The 19,251-nt window shown below is 41.2% G+C and overlaps 1 protein-coding gene across 9 annotated transcripts in view; it reads right to left on the bottom strand.

Annotated features, from left to right (window-relative positions):
* The window catches only part of LOC105945140 (zinc finger BED domain-containing protein 1), a 78,564-nt gene that overhangs the window by 8,943 nt on the left and 50,370 nt on the right, over positions 1-19,251 (bottom strand). For 7 of the 9 annotated variants that reach the window (XM_031896693.1, XM_031896692.1, XM_031896687.1 and 4 more), the window contains exon 2: positions 13,504-13,572. In XM_031896693.1, the coding sequence (XP_031752553.1) occupies positions 13,504-13,572 (69 nt within the window). The remainder of the gene's footprint in view (positions 1-13,503; positions 13,573-19,251) is intronic. The other 2 variants (XM_031896690.1, XM_031896691.1) reach the window with 1 other exon arrangement.

Genomic DNA, 19,251 nt, shown 5'->3' with positions numbered 1-19,251 from the left:
ATTATATCCACCACTGAGAATTAGGCTGCCTCTACCTACGGAGAGGATGGCCCCAAACTCTGCTACCAGCAGGAGCTGCATCTCCCACCATGAGAGAAGTTCAGCAGCCCTGCTGCCGGTCCTGAATCTGCAGTGCCTCGATGATAGGAAATCCAAGCAAGCTGTCACCTAGCACAAGCAGTAGTAGAGTCTGTATAATCAACCCACAGTGCAGTCAAAGGAGAGAAGCTCCTTTCTCCCTCTTCTAAAATTTCCTGTGCAGTACTCTGGCAAGGTCCTACCGCCACAACGAGCCCAACTGAAAACCTTCAGTTGGGTTCGTCCCCACCATAAATTTATAACTATGTTATAAAACATTTCTTTTTGTATCACACATACTGTACCACAGGATAGAATAAAATTGACCATTAGCTCTATGGTATAAATATATATAATTTTTTTTTTTTTTTAAATATCATATGTATGCAAAACATAAATAAATACTTTCCTTTATTGAAATACCTTTAAATCCATGACCATGTGCAATTACCAACATGGCCAGCTATGGATGTATATTTTTTGGACACGTTACAGCAAGGCAAAACTTCCCATTAGGATGCCTGGCATATCAGCCCAAATAGTTCTCAGCTAGAAGACTTGATGAGCACAAAAAACAAAACCACTGGAGCATTCTATTGGCCAAGAGACTAAAAATTTGTAGCATTAATTTGCTGCAAATTACAATGTATTCTGCCCATATGGTAGACTTGGATGCAAACATGGCTTTTCAAAGGTAATCTGATTCCATCCTGGATACCAAACTTTCACTTCTATTAGTAACAATGGAGCACAAGTCAACCAACCACTTACCATGCCCTCCAGCTGTACACGCCTAGCTCAGAGGGTAAGATCAACCAACCACTTACCCAGCTGCTCTCATAGCTGCCTGTCCTCTCTGTGGAGACCTCCCTCCGGCTGTACTTGCCTCGCTCAGAGGGTAAGGTCATCCAACCACTTTGCCATACTGGTCCAGTAGCTGCCCATCCATACTGTGAAGACCCAGCTCAGAGACCCCAGCTCTGAGGGTAAGGCCAACCACCACTACACCATGCTGCTTCCATAGCAGCCCTTCCACACCTGTGGAGACCCAGCTCAGAGACCCCAGCTCTGAGGATAAGGTCAACCACCACTCCACCATGCTGCTTCCATAGCAGCCCTTCCACACCTGTGGAGACCCAGCTCAGAGACCCCAGCTCTGAGGATAAGGTCAACCACCACTCCACCATGCTGCTTCCATAGCAGCCCTTCCACACATGTGGAGACCCAGCTCAGAGACCCCAGCTCTGAGGGTAAGGCAACCAACCACTCCACCATGCTGCTTCCGTAGCAGCCCTTCCACACATATGGAGACCCAGCTCAGAGACCCCAGCTCCGAGGGTAAGGCCAAACTGCTCCTGTCACTGCTCCTGTCGCTGCTCCCATACACTGCTGCTCCTGTACACACTACCGCAGCTCTGAGGGTAAGGCCAACCAACCACTCCACCATGCTGCTCCGTAGCAGTCCTCCACGTGTGGATGCCAGCTTTGAGGGTAAGGCCAAAACTGCTCCTGTCGCTGCTCCCGTACACACTACTGTGCTTTTGCCACAGCCCATCCCTTGTGTAGAGACTTCCATGCAGCCGTTTGCAAGCCTAGCTCATAAGGCCTCAGCTTAAGTGCCACTCACGACCGCGATATGTATCGTACGAAACCTAGTTTCGTACGATAATCGGTGCGGTGTATGGATGTCAGCGGAGCCAACCGATACTCGCAGGAAGCTGCCTGATATCGGTCGACTCGCCGATCGGCCAGTCAGGTTAGAAATTTTGATCGGGCGCCATAGAAGGCGCCTGACCCAAATTCTCCCTTCAGAGCTGAATCGGCAGAAGCGAGGTAGAATCTATTGTTTCTACCTCCTTACCTGCGATTCAGCCCTGAATGGTTGTGTGGCGGATTCTGACGTGTTTCGTGCGACCGACGGGTCGTACGAAACATCATGAGATCGCCACTGTGGTATGGCCAGCTTTAGGGAAAAGGCCAGTCCAACCACTTTTCTTAGGGCTTGATATTAAAGTCACTGTAGTGACAACTAGCCACAGAAAGAAAGAATAATACCACGTTGAGCCATTGGGGCTTAGTTTCTTGCCTGCTTGTATGCTTACTCCTTTATCGCCCTCCCCCCCAGGGTGAACAAATCATATACTGACAATGGGGAACTGCTTTCTGCCCAGAAAATTTAAAAATAAGTTCTATTGAATTAAAGGCTAGCATTCGTTGCCAGGGAGCTAAGTGATCAGCTTAAATATATATATATACATATATATATATACTCACAATAAACCTATGTCTACCCCCCTGCGCAAATTGAAGCTACAGTAAGCAGGCCTCTATGATATAACTTTGGGGTTGCTAATTCTATATAATTGCACAGATATGGTGAAATTGTATCTACCCCTCAATTGCAAGCTGAGTGCCCTGAAACTGCAAGCGACATTGTGCTAAGCGTATGGTATTTTCACAGGTGCTGTGGCTTTCTTATACAAACCTTTTTTCAGAGGGAATGCTTGCCAGTAATCAACCACCATCCGCCTTCATGGACTACCTGGCATGCCAGCCACCCAACCGCTAGGGATTGGGTGGGCAACTGTAACCAGGCAGCCAATTGTCATAACTCCTGCGGGACCCATGCCCATCAAGCACCTGCCTCGCTAACAGTCGGCTGCATCCCAGCTAAGCTACAATAGGCAGGCTCTGTTTTATATACTTACCCATCGGTATCTGGACTCCTACTAGACTTACTAATAGAGGATTATACTATATGTAGGTTCTGTCTGCAGTAGCAGCAGATTGTCCTCTGAGCATTACCTGAAATCTGTGACTCAATAAATTAGAGGTAAGGATCCTACTAAAGGCTGCTAAATCGAGAACTATATCTATAGAAATACCATGCAATGTACAGACTTATTAAACCAAAGCCTGGGAAAGTTACTGTATTCAGGCTTTGCCCTATTCCTGACTAAGCTCCTCTCTGTAAACTCAAACTACTGCTCTCTGTGTACTTTGATGAGTTGCAGTAGCAGCAGCTCAGTGTCACAGCCTGAATTTCTATATTTAATAGAGAGGATGCCTTTTTGGACCCAGGCTGACTCCCCTGCTGCCCAAGTGACTACAGTGCAATTAACTGCTGTAACAAACACAAGGAAACGACTATTGAGCAGCCTGCCCAAATAGTTCTACCCCCAATGCTAGCAGTATAATGAAGAGTAAATTTGTATATAGTGCAACTAATAACATTATGTAAAAGAGAGAGGTCTGTACATGGTCCATGATACACTCACAGGGGAAATTGTACTGTAATCCCCTCCTCCCTCACTCACTCTCTCTCTCTCTCTATATATATATATCTATATGTGTGTGTCGAAACACAGTAGAATTACTTCTGCCCTAGGTACACAGCCTGAGTGACAAAGTGTAGCCTCTACAGGAATGGCTGTGCAAGATGGCTATCTGGCACATTCTGTATGGGTTAATAATATATAGATAGATGACATCCGCAACTGGATAAGGCCCAGTAAAATTAGAGGTCAAACTCCGACAGCAGGCTGCTGAATCAGATGACTATATCTATAGCACTACTGTATAATACGGTAGTGTTAGTAAAGCAAAGCCCAGGAAAGTTACTGAATTCGGGCTTTGCCTTATTATCAACTGAGCCCCACCTTCAGCTACAGCTCTTTGTATACTCCAACTATAGCTCTCTGTATATTCCAACTATAGTTCTCTGTATACTCCAACTACAGCTCTTTGTATACTCCAACTATAGCTCTCTGTATATTCCAACTATAGTTCTCTGTATACTCCAACTACAGCTCTTTGTATACTCCAACTATAGCTCTCCGTATACTCCAACTATAGCTCTCTGTTTACTCCAACTACAGCTCTCTGTTTACTCCAACTATAGCTCTCTGTATACTCCAACTATAGCTCTCTGTATACTCCAACTATAGCTCTCTCTGTATACTCCCACTATAGCTCTCTGTATACTCCCACTACAGCTCTCTCTGTATACTTCAACTACAGCTCTCTGTATACTCCAACTATAGCTCTCTCTGTATACTTCACCTACAGCTCTCTGTATACTCCAACTATAGCTCTCTCTGTATACTTCAACTATAGCTCTCTGTATATTCCAACTACAGCTCTCCGTATACTCCAACTATAGCTCTCTGTTTACTCCAACTACAGCTCTCTGTTTACTCCAACTATAGCTCTCTGTATACTCCAACTATAGCTCTCTGTATACTCCAACTATAGCTCTCTCTGTATACTCCCACTATAGCTCTCTGTATACTCCAACTATAGCTCTCTGTATATTCCAACTACAGCTCTCCGTATACTCCAACTATAGCTCTCTGTTTACTCCAACTACAGCTCTCTGTTTACTCCAACTATAGCTCTCTGTATACTCCAACTATAGCTCTCTGTATACTCCAACTATAGCTCTCTCTGTATACTCCCACTATAGCTCTCTGTATACTCCAACTATAGCTCTCTGTATACTCCCACTACAGCTCTCTCTGTATACTCCAACTATAGCTCTCTCTGTATACTCCAACTATAGCTCTCTCTGTATACTTCAACTATAGCTCTCTCTGTATACTCCCACTATAGCTCTCTGTATACTCCAACTATAGCTCTCTGTATACTCCAACTATAGGTCTCTGTATACTCCAACTATAGCTCTCTGTATACTCCCACTACAGCTCTCTCTGTATACTCCCACTACAGCTCTCTCTGTATACTTCAACTACAGCTCTCTGTATACTGTAATGAGTTGCAGTAGCTGCAGCTCAATGTCACAGCCTGGATTCCTATATAATAGAGAGGGTACATTTTTGGGCCCAGGCTGACTTCCATGCTGCCTGAGTGACTACAGTGAGATTAATTGCTGTAAAGCTGCAAACAAACAGCAAGAGACTAACAAACAGTCTGCCCAAATAGTTCTACCCCCAAAGCCAGCAGTATAGTGAGGAGTTAGTGTGTATATACTGCAGCTAATAACATTATATTAAAGAGAGAGCCCTGCCTCATGTTTCTACCTGTTCAGAAGATAGGAAGTGAACTCCTTTTGTGACATCACATCCCTATCCTTCTCCACCCCCAGCCCAGCTTTCCCCCTCCTTAACTTATTGCTTCTCACCCAATCACAGCTGCATCTGATTTTTCCAATCTTTAAACATAAACCAGTGTAATCTGGCTGCTGGTCATTCGGATCCCTTGTCATGCAGCCCCTGCGTTTATAGCTTCAGGGCTTCCTATCTGTGTCAGTTGTCACAGGAGATACAGACTGCACCCAGCCCCTGTGGGACTATTAGTACTGACCAACACAAGTGGATTACAGCGAAAACACTACTTAGAATCACAGATAGTTGTGACAGTATACATTTGAAACTAATAAAAAGTTCAAGCGTCCTGGATGTAAATTGTTGTTTAAGGGCCCCAACGCTGCTGGCTTATAGGACATTAGGGGAGCTCCCAAACACCCACATTTTGAATTTTAGGTGTTTATTTACTTTGTTGTTAGAACTTAACTGCTAGTGCAGTTTACATTGCATTGCACTGTAATTGCCATTTCTGCCTGTTTATACTTTCTGCATTTATCTGCATTTAATTTCTCTAACTCATTTTCAGCCCAGTTCCTGTGTAATAAATCTGGGTTTACTTCCTATTTGTGTTGGTATTTACTGGGAATCTTTGGGGTGTCACCACAGTCACAACTACAGTACATCAAGCCATACCCTAGGTTGGGCTACAGCAGCATCACAAGTGTGCTGCCCCACCAGGAAACACGGTTTTAAAATATACAAATGGTTGCATCGTTTATCCTACAAAATGTAATGCTTGTTTCCAGTGGAGTAACTAGTTGCTACTGGGCCCCACAGCAAAACATTGATAAATTGACCTATACTGCCAATATATACAGAAATTGCTCATTAATTATGGCCTCACTGGGCCCTCTACACTCCTGCTCCCCCACCCCCACAACCACAGGGTCTGCTTCCTCCGTAGTTATGCCCCTGCTTGTTTCCCTTATATGTAATGGGCTAAAAACTGCTGAATCTATATTATTCAAAAGCACACAGGTATACTGGGCAGCCTATGTCATATTTTTTACTTATTAGTTCACTGACAAATGCCTAGAAATACCTTTCCATATGTGTTAGTGTTTACTGTTGGCGATTCATACCAGACACCAGTGGAAGTATTTTCAGACCTTTTGTTGCCAATGCTGAAGAAGTTTAGACACGGACAAATCACATTATAGGGTTTTTGTAATAAAATGCACTGTTTGTCTAGGAGCAGTAGTATATGGCAACCAATCAGCAGGTAGCCTTTATTGGTCACCAATTTAAAAGAAAACATATTGGCTTGGTTGCAGTTAGTTACTGCACTTTAACAAACTTTGTGCCTTTTATTACCTACATCAGTGCTGTCCAACTGGCGTCCCGCGTCCCCCCTCTGTGTGGCCCCCCACCTGTCTGGCTGCTTTGATGGTTTACCCTTGTGTAAACTTTAAATGGTCTCAGTACTGTGATTAACTTCAGATTCAGGCTGTAATCCCTCTGTATTGTTTAAATATGTAATCCCCTGTGTAATCCCCTTTTAATCTATGCATTGTTCACCCCCTGCAGTGTTCACACCTCAGACTCAGGCTGTAATCACCCACATTGTTTGTCTGTTCACACCTCAGACATTGTATGTACTGCCTGGCCTATGCTGTCTGTGAGTATGGCACATAGGCAGCATAGGGCAGGGAGGGTATGGCACAAACAGGCAGCATAGGACAGGGAGAGTATGGCACACACAGGCAGCATTTGGCAGCCACAGGCATCATAGGGCAGGCAGAGTATGGCACACACAGGCATCATAGGGAAGGCAGAGTATGGCACACACAGGCAGCATATGGCAGACACAGGCATCATAGGGCAGGCAGAGTATGGCACACACAAGTAGGTGCCTGTGGGAGGTGAACCTGGCAGGGGTTTGTTCTGGGAGTTTGTTAGCAGTTGGAAATAGCCATTAAATGGTCCCTAAGGTGTGTAATTATATGCTGGGGGTTGCTGTGCTATCCACAGGGGAGGAGGAGTCATATGGATTTTAGGGTATGTCTTAATATGACATAATATAATTCTTTCACATATGAATGATGGTTGATATCCCTGCAGTGAGGACCAAGCATTTGAGTTTTTGCTGCACTACCACCATTGTGATAAAATGGGTGTGGTTTGAAGTGGGTGTGGTTTAAAAGGGGGAGTGGTCAAAACTGGCTTCCATTAGCGGCCCTCCACCATGTATGCGCGAGAAATTCCGGCCCTCGGCACCGCAGAAGTTGGACAGCACTGACCTACATAGCTCAGGGGTATAGGTTTCCTTTAAGGTAGAAAAGTGTAGTGCAGATAATGTATGATCCAAACTGTGCGCTGCTGCATGCACACAAAAATGTTAATGCCAGTACAACACACAAATCTGTACATATTGGCCCCAACCACTGCCCTGTGTATGGCGTTTGGTGAATAATGGATTCTTTTACAGGTAAGGGAAAAACCGTAAACTAAGAGAACTTGCCTTCATATCATGTAACACTTATGTGTGTAAGTAGGATGGAAATGAATTCCATGTTACGTAGGGAACTTACAACGCTGAGTTGTAAGCACTGACAATATGAACTACATGCTAGGAGGAGTTGCGAATATTTTTTTCAACACTTTTTCTCTTCTGCCTTGATTGATTTGTAGAGGCGCTAAGAGAAATTTAGTGACCACAAGCTCAGCAGCAGGAGGAGGATGCCATGGCTGCTTTAAGAGGCTTGCCTTAAAATTAGCTTTTGGCTTGGCATTTTTTTTCTGAAATTGTAATTACCAGGTTGCTAGGGCTAGGCTACTCTAGGAACTAGAGAACAAGTTTGATATTGATAAGGAAGATGAATTATAGAGGGTCTGACAAAAATAAGCAATAAAAAAGAATTACAATATAATTACATCTGCAGTGTATTTTTGTTGTGCAGGTCAATGACCCAGACAACCAGACATCATTTTCAGCTGCAGGCTGAAAGGAACCGAATACAAAGGGTAATAATTCATAAGCCATACAAAATAAATCAGGCCAATTAAAAAGCTACTTAGAATAGATCCATCATAATAAAATTTGAAGTAAAAGTGATGGGCAGATAATAATGGAGGTGAAGCACACACTGCCTCCTGCAAAATGTCAGCAGCTGCAACAGCATGATAAGTGAATAAGCCAAAGGGTTAAATTCTCATCCTTAACTGAACCATGACTTCAGAACTGAGATCAGACAAACGTCATGCCAAAGGACTATTTATAAACTTAAAAACCAATTTTACTAGCCACACTCCAAGAACACTAAAGGCTGGTGGCAAATGGGTTGTTTGACTGCCACTACCGTTCACTGCCCTTAATGGTTTTTTTAATGACTATAGATATGCTATAGTGAACAATAGCTTGAGCATTTTTGGTGCAAAGGTCTGCCTGTCACCAATCTACATGCTATAGGTAGGGCCCTTGCTATTAAAAAACATTAATAATAACGTAGATGGCGTTTTTTTCACATCTGTTTTTCCACTGGGTGGCAATAGTGGACAAAACACTCCATGTGCTATGATACTACCTTAAAATGCTGCAGTTGCCAATACCAGCCGGTGCCATACAGAGAGCCTTCCCCACAGCATAGTTGGCTAATAGTGGCCAAAGCAGTTAAACCCTGCATTGCTGGGAAAAAGAAATATCTAGAATCTCACAAATTTCTTTGTATCATTAGCCTTATATAGTTACAATAACAGAAAACCAAATCAACAGGTTGTGTTATAGATAAGGTAAGAATACATATGTTAGGGGTTAGCATAGATATGAGTAAGTGAGATGTCAATAAGGAGGTCATGGAGAAAGCTGAAAATGAAGCAGATGTCAGCGTGGGAGATTTGACTATAAAATGGGCACGTTTGCACAATTTTAAACTAAAGCTGAATAAGTGATATTGCCAAGAAAATAATGATTTCAACAATTCTATGGTGTAAAAGTATTTGGGAGAATAGCTACAGAATATCAGGGATTCTATGTGTTACCTCAGAGTATTTTTTAGGGATGCACCGAACCCAGTTTTTTGGGTTTGGCCGAACCCCCGAATCCATCCCAAGGGATTCAGCCAAATACCGAACCGAATCCTAATCCTAATTAGGATCCGGAAGGGGTAAAACTCGCCACACGCGCAGCGCACGGAGAAAATGTTGTCACTTCCGTGTTCACACAGACATTTAACCCTTCCAAATCCTAATTAGCATATGCAAATTTATGTGAATTCAGATTTGGTTCGGCCAGGTCCATGGAATCGGCTGAATCTGAATCCTGCCGAAAAGGCTGAATCCTAGCCAAATACCGAACCGAATCCTGGATTTGGTGCATCCCTTTTTGTTCAAGAGGCATCCTGCTTCCAGTAAACTACAAGAAGAGAATCAACCTATCTATGGAGATCTTCGTACTTGATCCAATAAAGAAGAGCTAAAGCTTAACAGACGTAGGGTGCTAAACATTTATGTTTTGGGCTTCTATACAGCTTAACAGAAGTAGGGTAGAAATGCTAAACATTTATGTTTTAGGGTTCTGTACCAGCCCACAGCAACTGCAGGCTAGCAGGGAAGATCTGTGCCACCAAAGATGCCCCAGTAGCTCCCCATATTCTTTTCTACTGATTCACTCAGGGTCGGACTGGGGGGTACAGGGCCCACTGGGGCTGCCGCCCCAGGGGCCCCCACACCCCTTGCCGCACCTCGAGGAAAGGAGGCCTGCTGCCTGTTTTTTTTTCCCAGTGCCCCACAAGCATAGTTTTACCCTGGATTCACTGCACATGCTCTGTGCTGCTGCCAGTTACCTGAGGTTAGAGACTGACTCACAATATACTGTATATATAAATTATACAGTGGAGGAAATAATTATTTGACCCCTCACTGATTTTGTAAGTTTGTCCAATGACAAAGAAATGAAAAGTCTCAGAACAGTATCATTTCAATGGTAGGTTTATTTTAACAGTGGCAGATAGCACATCAAAAGGAAAATCGAAAAAATAACTTTAAATAAAAGATAGCAACTGATTTGCATTTCATTGAGTGAAATAAGTTTTTGAACCCTCTAACAAAAAAAGACTTAATACTTAGTGGAAAAACCCTTGTTTGCAAGCACAGAGGTCAAACGTTTCTTGTCATTGATGACCAAGTTTGCGCACATTTTAGGAGGAATGTTGGTCCACTCCTCTTTGCAGATCATCTCTAAATCCCTAAGGTTTCGAGGCTGTCTCTGTGCAACTCTGAGCTTGAACTCCCTCCATAGGTTTTCTATTGGATTAAGGTCCGGAGACTATCACCTATGATGAAGTGCCCCAAACGCACGAAACGCGTCAGGCTTTTGTTTTTAAACATGTTGGAATAAAGTATAAGTTTTTATAGATCCCTCTGAGTCTGGAATGCTTGTCGTCCTTTTTTGAAATTTGGTGAAAATCTCCCTACAGCTGCGGGTTCGGGGCTGCAAGCACCCGGACCACTACAGGACTCTGGTGAGCATTTGTTGATTTCTCTGCTTCCGAATTATTTGCTGATTATATCCAGATCTTAAGCGATTGACTCGGGGTTTCCACACCCGGGTCGGATTAACCGTTTGGTATTTATTCCATTTTCTACTCATTAAATAGGTGGATACATTTAGCCCTGTGGCCAGATTGTGCTAATTATAGCCTAACTGGCTAGCTGGTAATTTATATATTAGCTTAATATATCAGCGACATTTCTTTACTTAGTTTTCGGTAGTTGAGAAACTCAACTTAAGTTTACGCTCTTAGAGCGTTTACAATATTGTCCGGAGACTGACTAGGCCACTCCATGACCTTAATGTGCTTCTTCTTGAGCCACTCCTTTGTTGCCTTTGCTGTATGTTTTGGGTCATTGTCGTGCTGGAACACCCATCCACGACCCATTTTCAGTTTCCTGGCAGAGGGAAGGAGGTTGTCGTTCAGGATTTCACGATACATGGCTCCGTCCATTTTCCCGTTAATGCGAATAAGTTGTCCTGTGCCCTTAGCAGAAAAACACCCCCAAAGCAAAATGTTTCCACCCCCATGCTTGACGGTGGGGACGGTGTTTTGGGGGTCATAGGCAGCATTTTTCTTCCTCCAAACACAGCGAGTTGAGTTAATGCCAAAGAGCTCTAGTTTGGTCTCATCAGACCACAGCACCTTCTCCCAGTCACTCACAGAATCATTCAGGTGTTCATTGGCAAACTTCAGACGGGCCTGCACATGTGCCTTCTTGAGCAGGGGGACCTTGCGAGCCCTGCAGGATTTTAATCCATTACGGTGTAATGTGTTTCCAATGGTTTTCTTGGTGACTGTGGTCCCTGCTAATTTGAGGTCATTAACTAATTCTTCCCGTGTAGTTCTAGGATGCTTTTTCACCTTTCTCAGAATCATTGACACCCCACGAGGTGAGATCTTGCGTGGAGCCCCAGAGCGAGGTCGATTAATGGTCATTTTGTGCTCCTTCCATTTTCGAACAATCGCACCAACAGTTGTCACCTTCTCTCCCAGCTTCTTGCTAATGGTTTTGTAGCCCATTCCAGCCTTGTGCAGGTCTACAATTTTGTCTCTGACATCCTTGGACAGCTCTTTGGTCTTTCCCATGTTGGAGAGTTTGGAGTCTGCTTGATTGATTGATTCTGTGGACAGGTGTCTTTTATACAGGTGACTAGTTAAGACAGGTGTCCTTAATGAGGTTGACTAATTGAGTAGAAGTGTCTAACCACTCTGTGGGAGCCAGAACTCTTAATGGTTGGTAGGGGTTCAAAAACTTATTTCACTCAATGAAATGCAAATCAGTTGCTATCTTTTATTTAAAGTTATTTTTTCCATTTTCCTTTTGATGTGCTATCTGCCACTGTTAAAATAAACCTACCATTGAAATGATACTGTTCTGAGACTTTTCATTTCTTTGTCATTGGACAAACTTACAAAATCAGTGAGGGGTCAAATAATTATTTCCTCCACTGTAAATGTAATAATTCAAGGCTTATTAATAGTTAATTTAGATTCACACCTTAAGATTGGTCAATAAATTTAGTATGTATAGAAAAAGAAAGGCAGAACAAAACCAATGTACCACAGTATGTATAGAAAATGTAAAGTTGGGTATGTTTAGAAGTTTCCCCACATGATAGGGCTTTTCTACCCTTTCAAATAAATGGACATGTTTACAAATATGTGGGAAAGTGCAAAAAAAAAAAAACAATGGATGCAACCAGGCATTGGACAGGGGAGAAGCATAGAAAGGGTTAGGGGGTGAAGCCATAGTAGATAGGGATCTTTTGAGGTTGCTTCTACTCCTTCATAAATGGGCTCTACAGTGTCATAGAGGCTATGCAAGTTAATCCAGTCACAAAGACCAAACTGACCTAAAAAAAGTTTAAAAGGAGGAATGTGTGATTTTTTTGATAGTTTTGCTCTCCCTCCTAGTTCATAGTGTTTGTATATTATCTTTTACTTATTAGGCTTATTGATGCCACTACAACTTGCAGCGCAGCAGCAGAGTGACTGAAGTTTATAAGAGCACAAGTGACATGGCTGAGGGCTGTAGGGAAACTAAGAATATGTAATAAATAGGTTTCAGAAAGGGAATCTATCAGTAATATCCCACTGATAAGTCCTGAATCAAATATAAGAATAAATTGCAAAAGTTTTCAGCGGAATAAAAACAACAACATTTATTGGCTCAAATAAATATGAACATAAACATAACTCATAACAAAAGCATACTATACCAAAACATGACCAGGTGCATCCTAATCTCCTAACGCGTTTCGCACCATGTGGCGCTTCATCAGAGGAGGTCCTTCATCCTCTGATGAAACGCGTTAGGAGATTAGGATGCACCTGGTCATGTTTTGGTATAGTATGCTTTTGTTATGAGTTATGTTTATGTTCATATTTATTTGAGCCAATAAATGTTGTTGTTTTTATTCCACTGAAAACTTTTGCAATTTAAACTAAGAATATGTCTAGACCCACATTAAGTTTCAAAATTAATTATAAAAAAATCTTTTCTTTTAAAAAATGGATTTCAGTGTAGCTAGATTTAGATTTAGAACGCTATTAAAAGATGCATTTTGTAAAAATACATGTTTTTCCATGACAGAATCCCTTTAACATTTTACTCTTTTCCCTGTGCACTGATAGTCATCTTGTAGAGCTTTTGCTGTGTAGCTTCTAGCTGTTGAGGTCTCTGTAGAAACATAGTGCTAGTATGGCTTACTAGCCCTACTTTATCTGGTATATCTAATAATAACTAAGAAAGCACTATTGGATGATAACTAATTAAAGTGGGCACAAAATGACATTAAATGCATTATCTCATTATACATAAAGCTTACCGTATTTTTAGCTCCATTTGCGTCTTTCACCTTCAGCAATGCAAATCCCATGAATTCTTTGATCCTAATCTTTGTGAGAAAGGAAATAAGCAAAGTAAAAAAAATCATTAGCTAAATAAGATTAAACAAAGAACTAATGAACCATTCATTTGAACATGATAGCAATGCTACTCTAGAAGACTCTAGTCCCTCAAACATTCCACTGGCAGAGTATCTATGATAATATTTAATTTAAAGAACTACTGGAGATCTGTCTTCATTTACGAGCTACACATATTTAAAGAGTGCATATAAAATGTGTAGGGTTGGATTTATTAACTAGAATATCTTACTACAGGTTTTTAATTCACGTAGCATCCAGTTTTACACGAGGAATATCTTTACTCTAAAAAAAAATAGATTTCTTTTTCTAACGAATCAGGAACCTTAATTCCTTGGCAGGAAAATAGAAATTCTGCTCTTAAAGTCACCAGGTGTGGCTTTCTGCTGCCCATGATAAAATGCCACCTGAAGACTAAGGCAAGGTTCTCACAATAGTTGTGAAAGCATTCTTAGTGGACTTTATTCTTAGTGGGTTTATCTCATCTGAATTTTTTTTTTAACTTTGGCAAAAGTGATTGTCTGGCAACCTTACATTATTGTAATATTTCAAAAGAAAGGGGGCAGTCCCAATGGAAGATTGGGTTGACAGACTTTCTTACCCTGAAAGAAATTGAAATGATGAAAGATCTACAGTACAAAGCCACTAGTCACCTTTTGGGGCACTGGGCAATCCAGCTCTAAGGTGATATAACAATGCATAGAACAGTATTCAAGCAATAGGCTCCTTTACATGGAGCCACATCCTTTGCCACGCCACATGAATGCAACATATATACACTGACTAATTTCCATATTATTGTACAGTTTTGTTATACAAGTGGATGGCCTAATAGCTCTGATTTCACTGATAATCTTGTCAGCCATTAAAATATTGATCCATTTTCAGCAGTAGCCTTGTGCTCTTTCTTGTTGGCCAATAACCCTCTTACATGTTATAGTGGAAGTTATCAGCAAAGCTATCTGTCCATTTTGGCATATCAAATATGTTGCAATCATACCATTATGCAGTCACCCCAAACATATACACTGACTTCCTATATTGTGGAAACTGACTGAATGGAATGTCTTGAGCCTTTTACTATAGTTGATAGGACTCAATATTATTCAACCAACTAACAATATATCCTTGAAATTACCTGCTCTTGGCACAGTATTTTTTCCTAGCTGACGTTTTATTTTTATTTCTTATATAACAGTTTGAAATCTGTGCAGCACTATGTACAGAAATTTTCAGGTACAATTAGTATTTCCCCAAATAGCTTATATTTCTGTGCTGGGGCTGAGCTACTGAATTTGTGCTTGGCATTCTTGCTTTTCTTCTGTCCTCACAGTATCCAGTCCTTCATTCTCAAAGACATTAACCTATTCATAGTCTCGTTGTCTTGTTGTCTCTGTTTCATTCTACTTTGATAGTCCTAGAGGGTTGCTTCCAATATAAATATTAAACACACTGATCTTAAAACAGGCCAGACGATTAGGTATAGCGTCATTTAGTCATTTATGCAGATGGTCAAACATCATTTTTCCATTGATTTCGGCCAATGGCCTGAGTAAATGGATTATTTATGGCAGGTTACATTATCAGACTTATTGTGATCCTATTGGATTACAGGATGTTTTGTCAAAATGACCCCACTAAGGCAGAGTGAAAGGTGTAGGAGGGTTTCTTAGTCAAGTTCAGGCTTTACCTGGGCAAAAGTATTGGGTAAAATGGACCTGTTTTGGTGTAACTTCTTTGCTATAGTTGAAAAATAGTTGAACCCAAACTTCAATAATGCCATCACTTTCTGTCTTGCTTCAACTAGAGGTATGGGACTATTACTACAACTTGGTGATGTGTATTGATATAGGCTAATCACCAAAATGGAGCATGCAGAGTTGAATCCAGGTCTTGAACTGCACAAGCTCCCATGGCAAAGATTTCAGTGAAGAGAACACAGTCGCACAAGCTGGCACCCACCAACACCACGGTGCTACCATGTATTTTTCAGCCAAGAAAAGATAGAAGCTGTTTGGCGAGTGGAGCAGTTCAGGATGGGGGTGGGAGACCAGTGGAGAGGGCTGGGGTTGTCAGCAGGCCTTTATTCTCCTTTATTATGAATACACCATAACTGTGGTGTATTATGGATCAGTATTCCTAGTGAAGGGCAATAACTAGTACAAATAGGTAACAATGCAATGGCACTTGTGATCTTGTAACATGCTGATGTAATAAAAGGATTCCCACTTCAAATGCTTCTTGTGCTATCCCTCCCAAAAAAAAACTTAACCCATTAATGGTGTGCACCAAAGAAGCCTCTAAACAACAGTAGTCTATGCTGTATAAGGCACATAAAGGAGCTCAAGGAAATTAAAACATAACTGGGCTCCGACAAAGTGCACACATCCTAACATTTATTGCACAAAGTGCAGCTGCACAAGAACTTGCTAAGTGTTAACACCTTAAGGTATTGTCTGTTTTTACTGTGCCTCTTCTATACACCTATTTTGATTGGGGTTCCTGTGTATGTCATTAAAGGGGTTCTTAATAGTTTTTCTCCCTATAACACATTGCTACCTCGAGGCAGCCCCAATAATTCTTGAATAAATTGGCTGTGCAAATCCAAAACTGACAAGTTATTGTGGAATTATAGGTAAAAGAAAAATAATCTCTTAACCTATAGAATACAGATGTGACAGGTATTTTTTTAGCCTACATTTATTGTAGAAAAGCAGTGCTGTGGCACTACAGCTACCAACATCTATCTTCAGTGTCGAAATAGGGTGTCGGGCCCACCGGCGCTACCACCTTTAGGGCACCTGACCCCAGCCATGGAGATCCCCATCATGTACGTACTAACTGCACCCTCTAGTTTCCCTTTCCTCTGTCTGCACCCACCGCATCCCTATCTCACTACTGGGTAAGCAGCAGGTCTGGGCTGGTGGGGCTCACGATGGCCAGGGCCCACCGGGTTTTTTCCTGGTGCAGCACCAGTCCAGTCTGACGTAGTCTATGTTTTATTGAAGTTACGGGGGGATGCTAGTATTTTTTTCAACATTACACCCTTGACGTATTTTTCAACCCCCTTCTGCAAAACAACTTTTGCACTATATAACACCACCACTTTTCTAACTAGAAATGATAAAGTGTAATATACGAAGTCAGCTGATTAAAACAGATGAGCCATAGTTGAATTAATCCCTCCTCATTATGTTGTGTACAAAAATACATTAAACACACAAGCAAAAAAATAGAGGCTTTCTTTTGTGTGATAATTTAAAAATGATAATTTATTAAGGAGATTGGCTTAGGTATTGTAAACAGCCAGTCCAGTAGCTAGAGCAGTGTTTTAAATACAATCAGTTGTTCCTTGTTCACTGATTCATACACTAACCCTGATATGTTAAAAGATGCTAAGTTTGCCCTGGAGCAATAATGCAGAGCAACCAATAAGATGTATGCTTTAAACAGGTGACCAGTATGCTACTTCCTGATTGGTTGCTATGGGTTACTGCACCTGGGCAAACTTAGTACCTTTTATTACATGACCTCCCATTATGAAATATTCCTCTGTTTTTGGTCTTTTTGGCTGCAGTTGGAGTCCACTGTATTAGTTATCGCCTCACATGGTTTTCTGTATATGTGTGGCTTTACACCTTGGAATGGAGCCTAATGGATCGGAAACAGATAGAACACGTTATGATAACTGGAAAATGAAATGTTTGGCACAGATTCTAATGCTCCTAGATCTGGTGCTATTAATATAAAGCAGACGTGGCGAGTATTAAGAATGGACGTAATAATTAAACAGGGTATCACCAAACACTCAAGTAAAAGAAGATAAGTGACTCTCCTGCATTTACTTCTCTAGACAGCAGATTTATTAGGTAAGAAAAACATTTTGGTTAGCGACCAACTTTTTATTCTAAACATAGGAGTAGGTGACTGCTGTTCTTTGGAAATTTTATAAAAACTATTTCATAGATGACATAACATACCCATGATAGCAACAGTCATAGAGCAACTATGTGTCCATATAAAGCCACAGGCTACATACTGAGTAAAAAGCAGTAAAACTGACTGCTAAATGTATTCTGGGTAATGCTGCTACAATATTTTGGGGGTCATATCGCTTCTGGGAATTAATTATATTTTAAGTACTAATTATTTTTTTATGAATTTTACCCCTAATTTAAATTAAACTGTATCTCAGTTGGTCCTAAATGAGGTGATGTGAAACTGGCCTAATAGCTGAGACATAGAAAGAGAGAGGGACTGAGGGACTGGCCAGACCGGGGAATGACATTGACGTAGTTGGCCAGCTTGAATATATTGCAACAATCCCTGTTTTAAAGGGGAGGAGATTTTTGGTAGCTGAATGTGCAATATATTTGTATATATAATGTAAATGTCACAATACAAGGCTAATTAGTAAGTAATTAATTCAACCAAAACACCTCTATATGAGACACTTGTTATATAATTAAAACATCTTGATAAGTGTCAAATTTCAAATACACTACAGCTCACTGTAAGAAAGTTTTATCTGTTCATAGTCCTTCTAAACTCAGTTTATGACACATAAAAACATAGAATGCTTATGATTTCTTACCTGTCACATGAGTGAAATGAACTGAATTTCACTCTGTGAGACCCAAGACCAGTACAATATGTAATTATCTCTAAGGGACATGGGTTTATTTACAGTTTGTGCTACCCGGGCACTCTTGATTGATGATGCCCCCCACCCCCCAGGTTTGACATTGTTTCCTGCTATGAACCTACAGTACAGTCACCAGAGTGAAACCTGGGGATGGGGGGTAAGAATTTTGTGTGCCATGGCACAATTTTTAGGCCCTGCCCACTTTGGGAGACACGCCTTCAATAAACCACTCCCCATATTACAAAAGATACTATATGCGCTGCCACCCTAGGCACAGGCCCTTAAGTGCCTTACAGTAGATCATACTGGTCTGTTAAGGAGGCGTACCAGTAGCTGATAATTTATGTGAAATTTGTGTACAAATATGTAAGATAGCTACAGATAAAAATAAACACCAGTGTTGTAACAAATACATCATTAGAATAAAACAAACAAACATTACAAATCATCCATGTAGCTGGGAAAACTGACAAAGGACTGACAAGTTGAATTTTTGCAGCAGTTGGTTTGTGCCTTGCACAAGAGTCTTTATGATATAAATACATTTTTCTGGTGTTATCAATAGCATTTTTATTTTCCAGCTGTATTTTCACTGAATTATATGCTCTAGTAAGTTCAGCTTGGAGCTATTTTAGTTGTAAATACAAATATTCACCCATGAGATAAAGGTCTTGGGATTCAGCTAGGAGAGTCAGTGCAATGTCAATGGTGTATATTTTCTGCACAGCATATTTTGCAATGGCTTTCCCATTGGCATGTATAAATAAGCACAATATAATAAGAATATAGCAGTTACAAAACCTTACACGTATCAGTCTAAAATAATGCCATGGGTCCATTAGCTATACTGATTGAAACTAAAGCCGATAGCACACCAGTTCATTGATATTTAGGTAAAATCAATCAAATTTCCCGTCTAGGGAAACATTCTCTCTCATTTCTTTTAAAAACCTGTGTGTGAAAGCTCAAGGGTACAATGGTCTGGAGCAATGTTCTCTCTAAG

The sequence above is a fragment of the Xenopus tropicalis genome, chromosome 2, assembly GCF_000004195.4.
Source record: "Xenopus tropicalis strain Nigerian chromosome 2, UCB_Xtro_10.0, whole genome shotgun sequence".
Classification (NCBI taxonomy): Eukaryota; Metazoa; Chordata; class Amphibia; order Anura; family Pipidae; genus Xenopus; species Xenopus tropicalis.
Note: the sequence above shows the minus strand (reverse complement) of the source record. Positions and strands in the feature narration are given on the sequence as shown.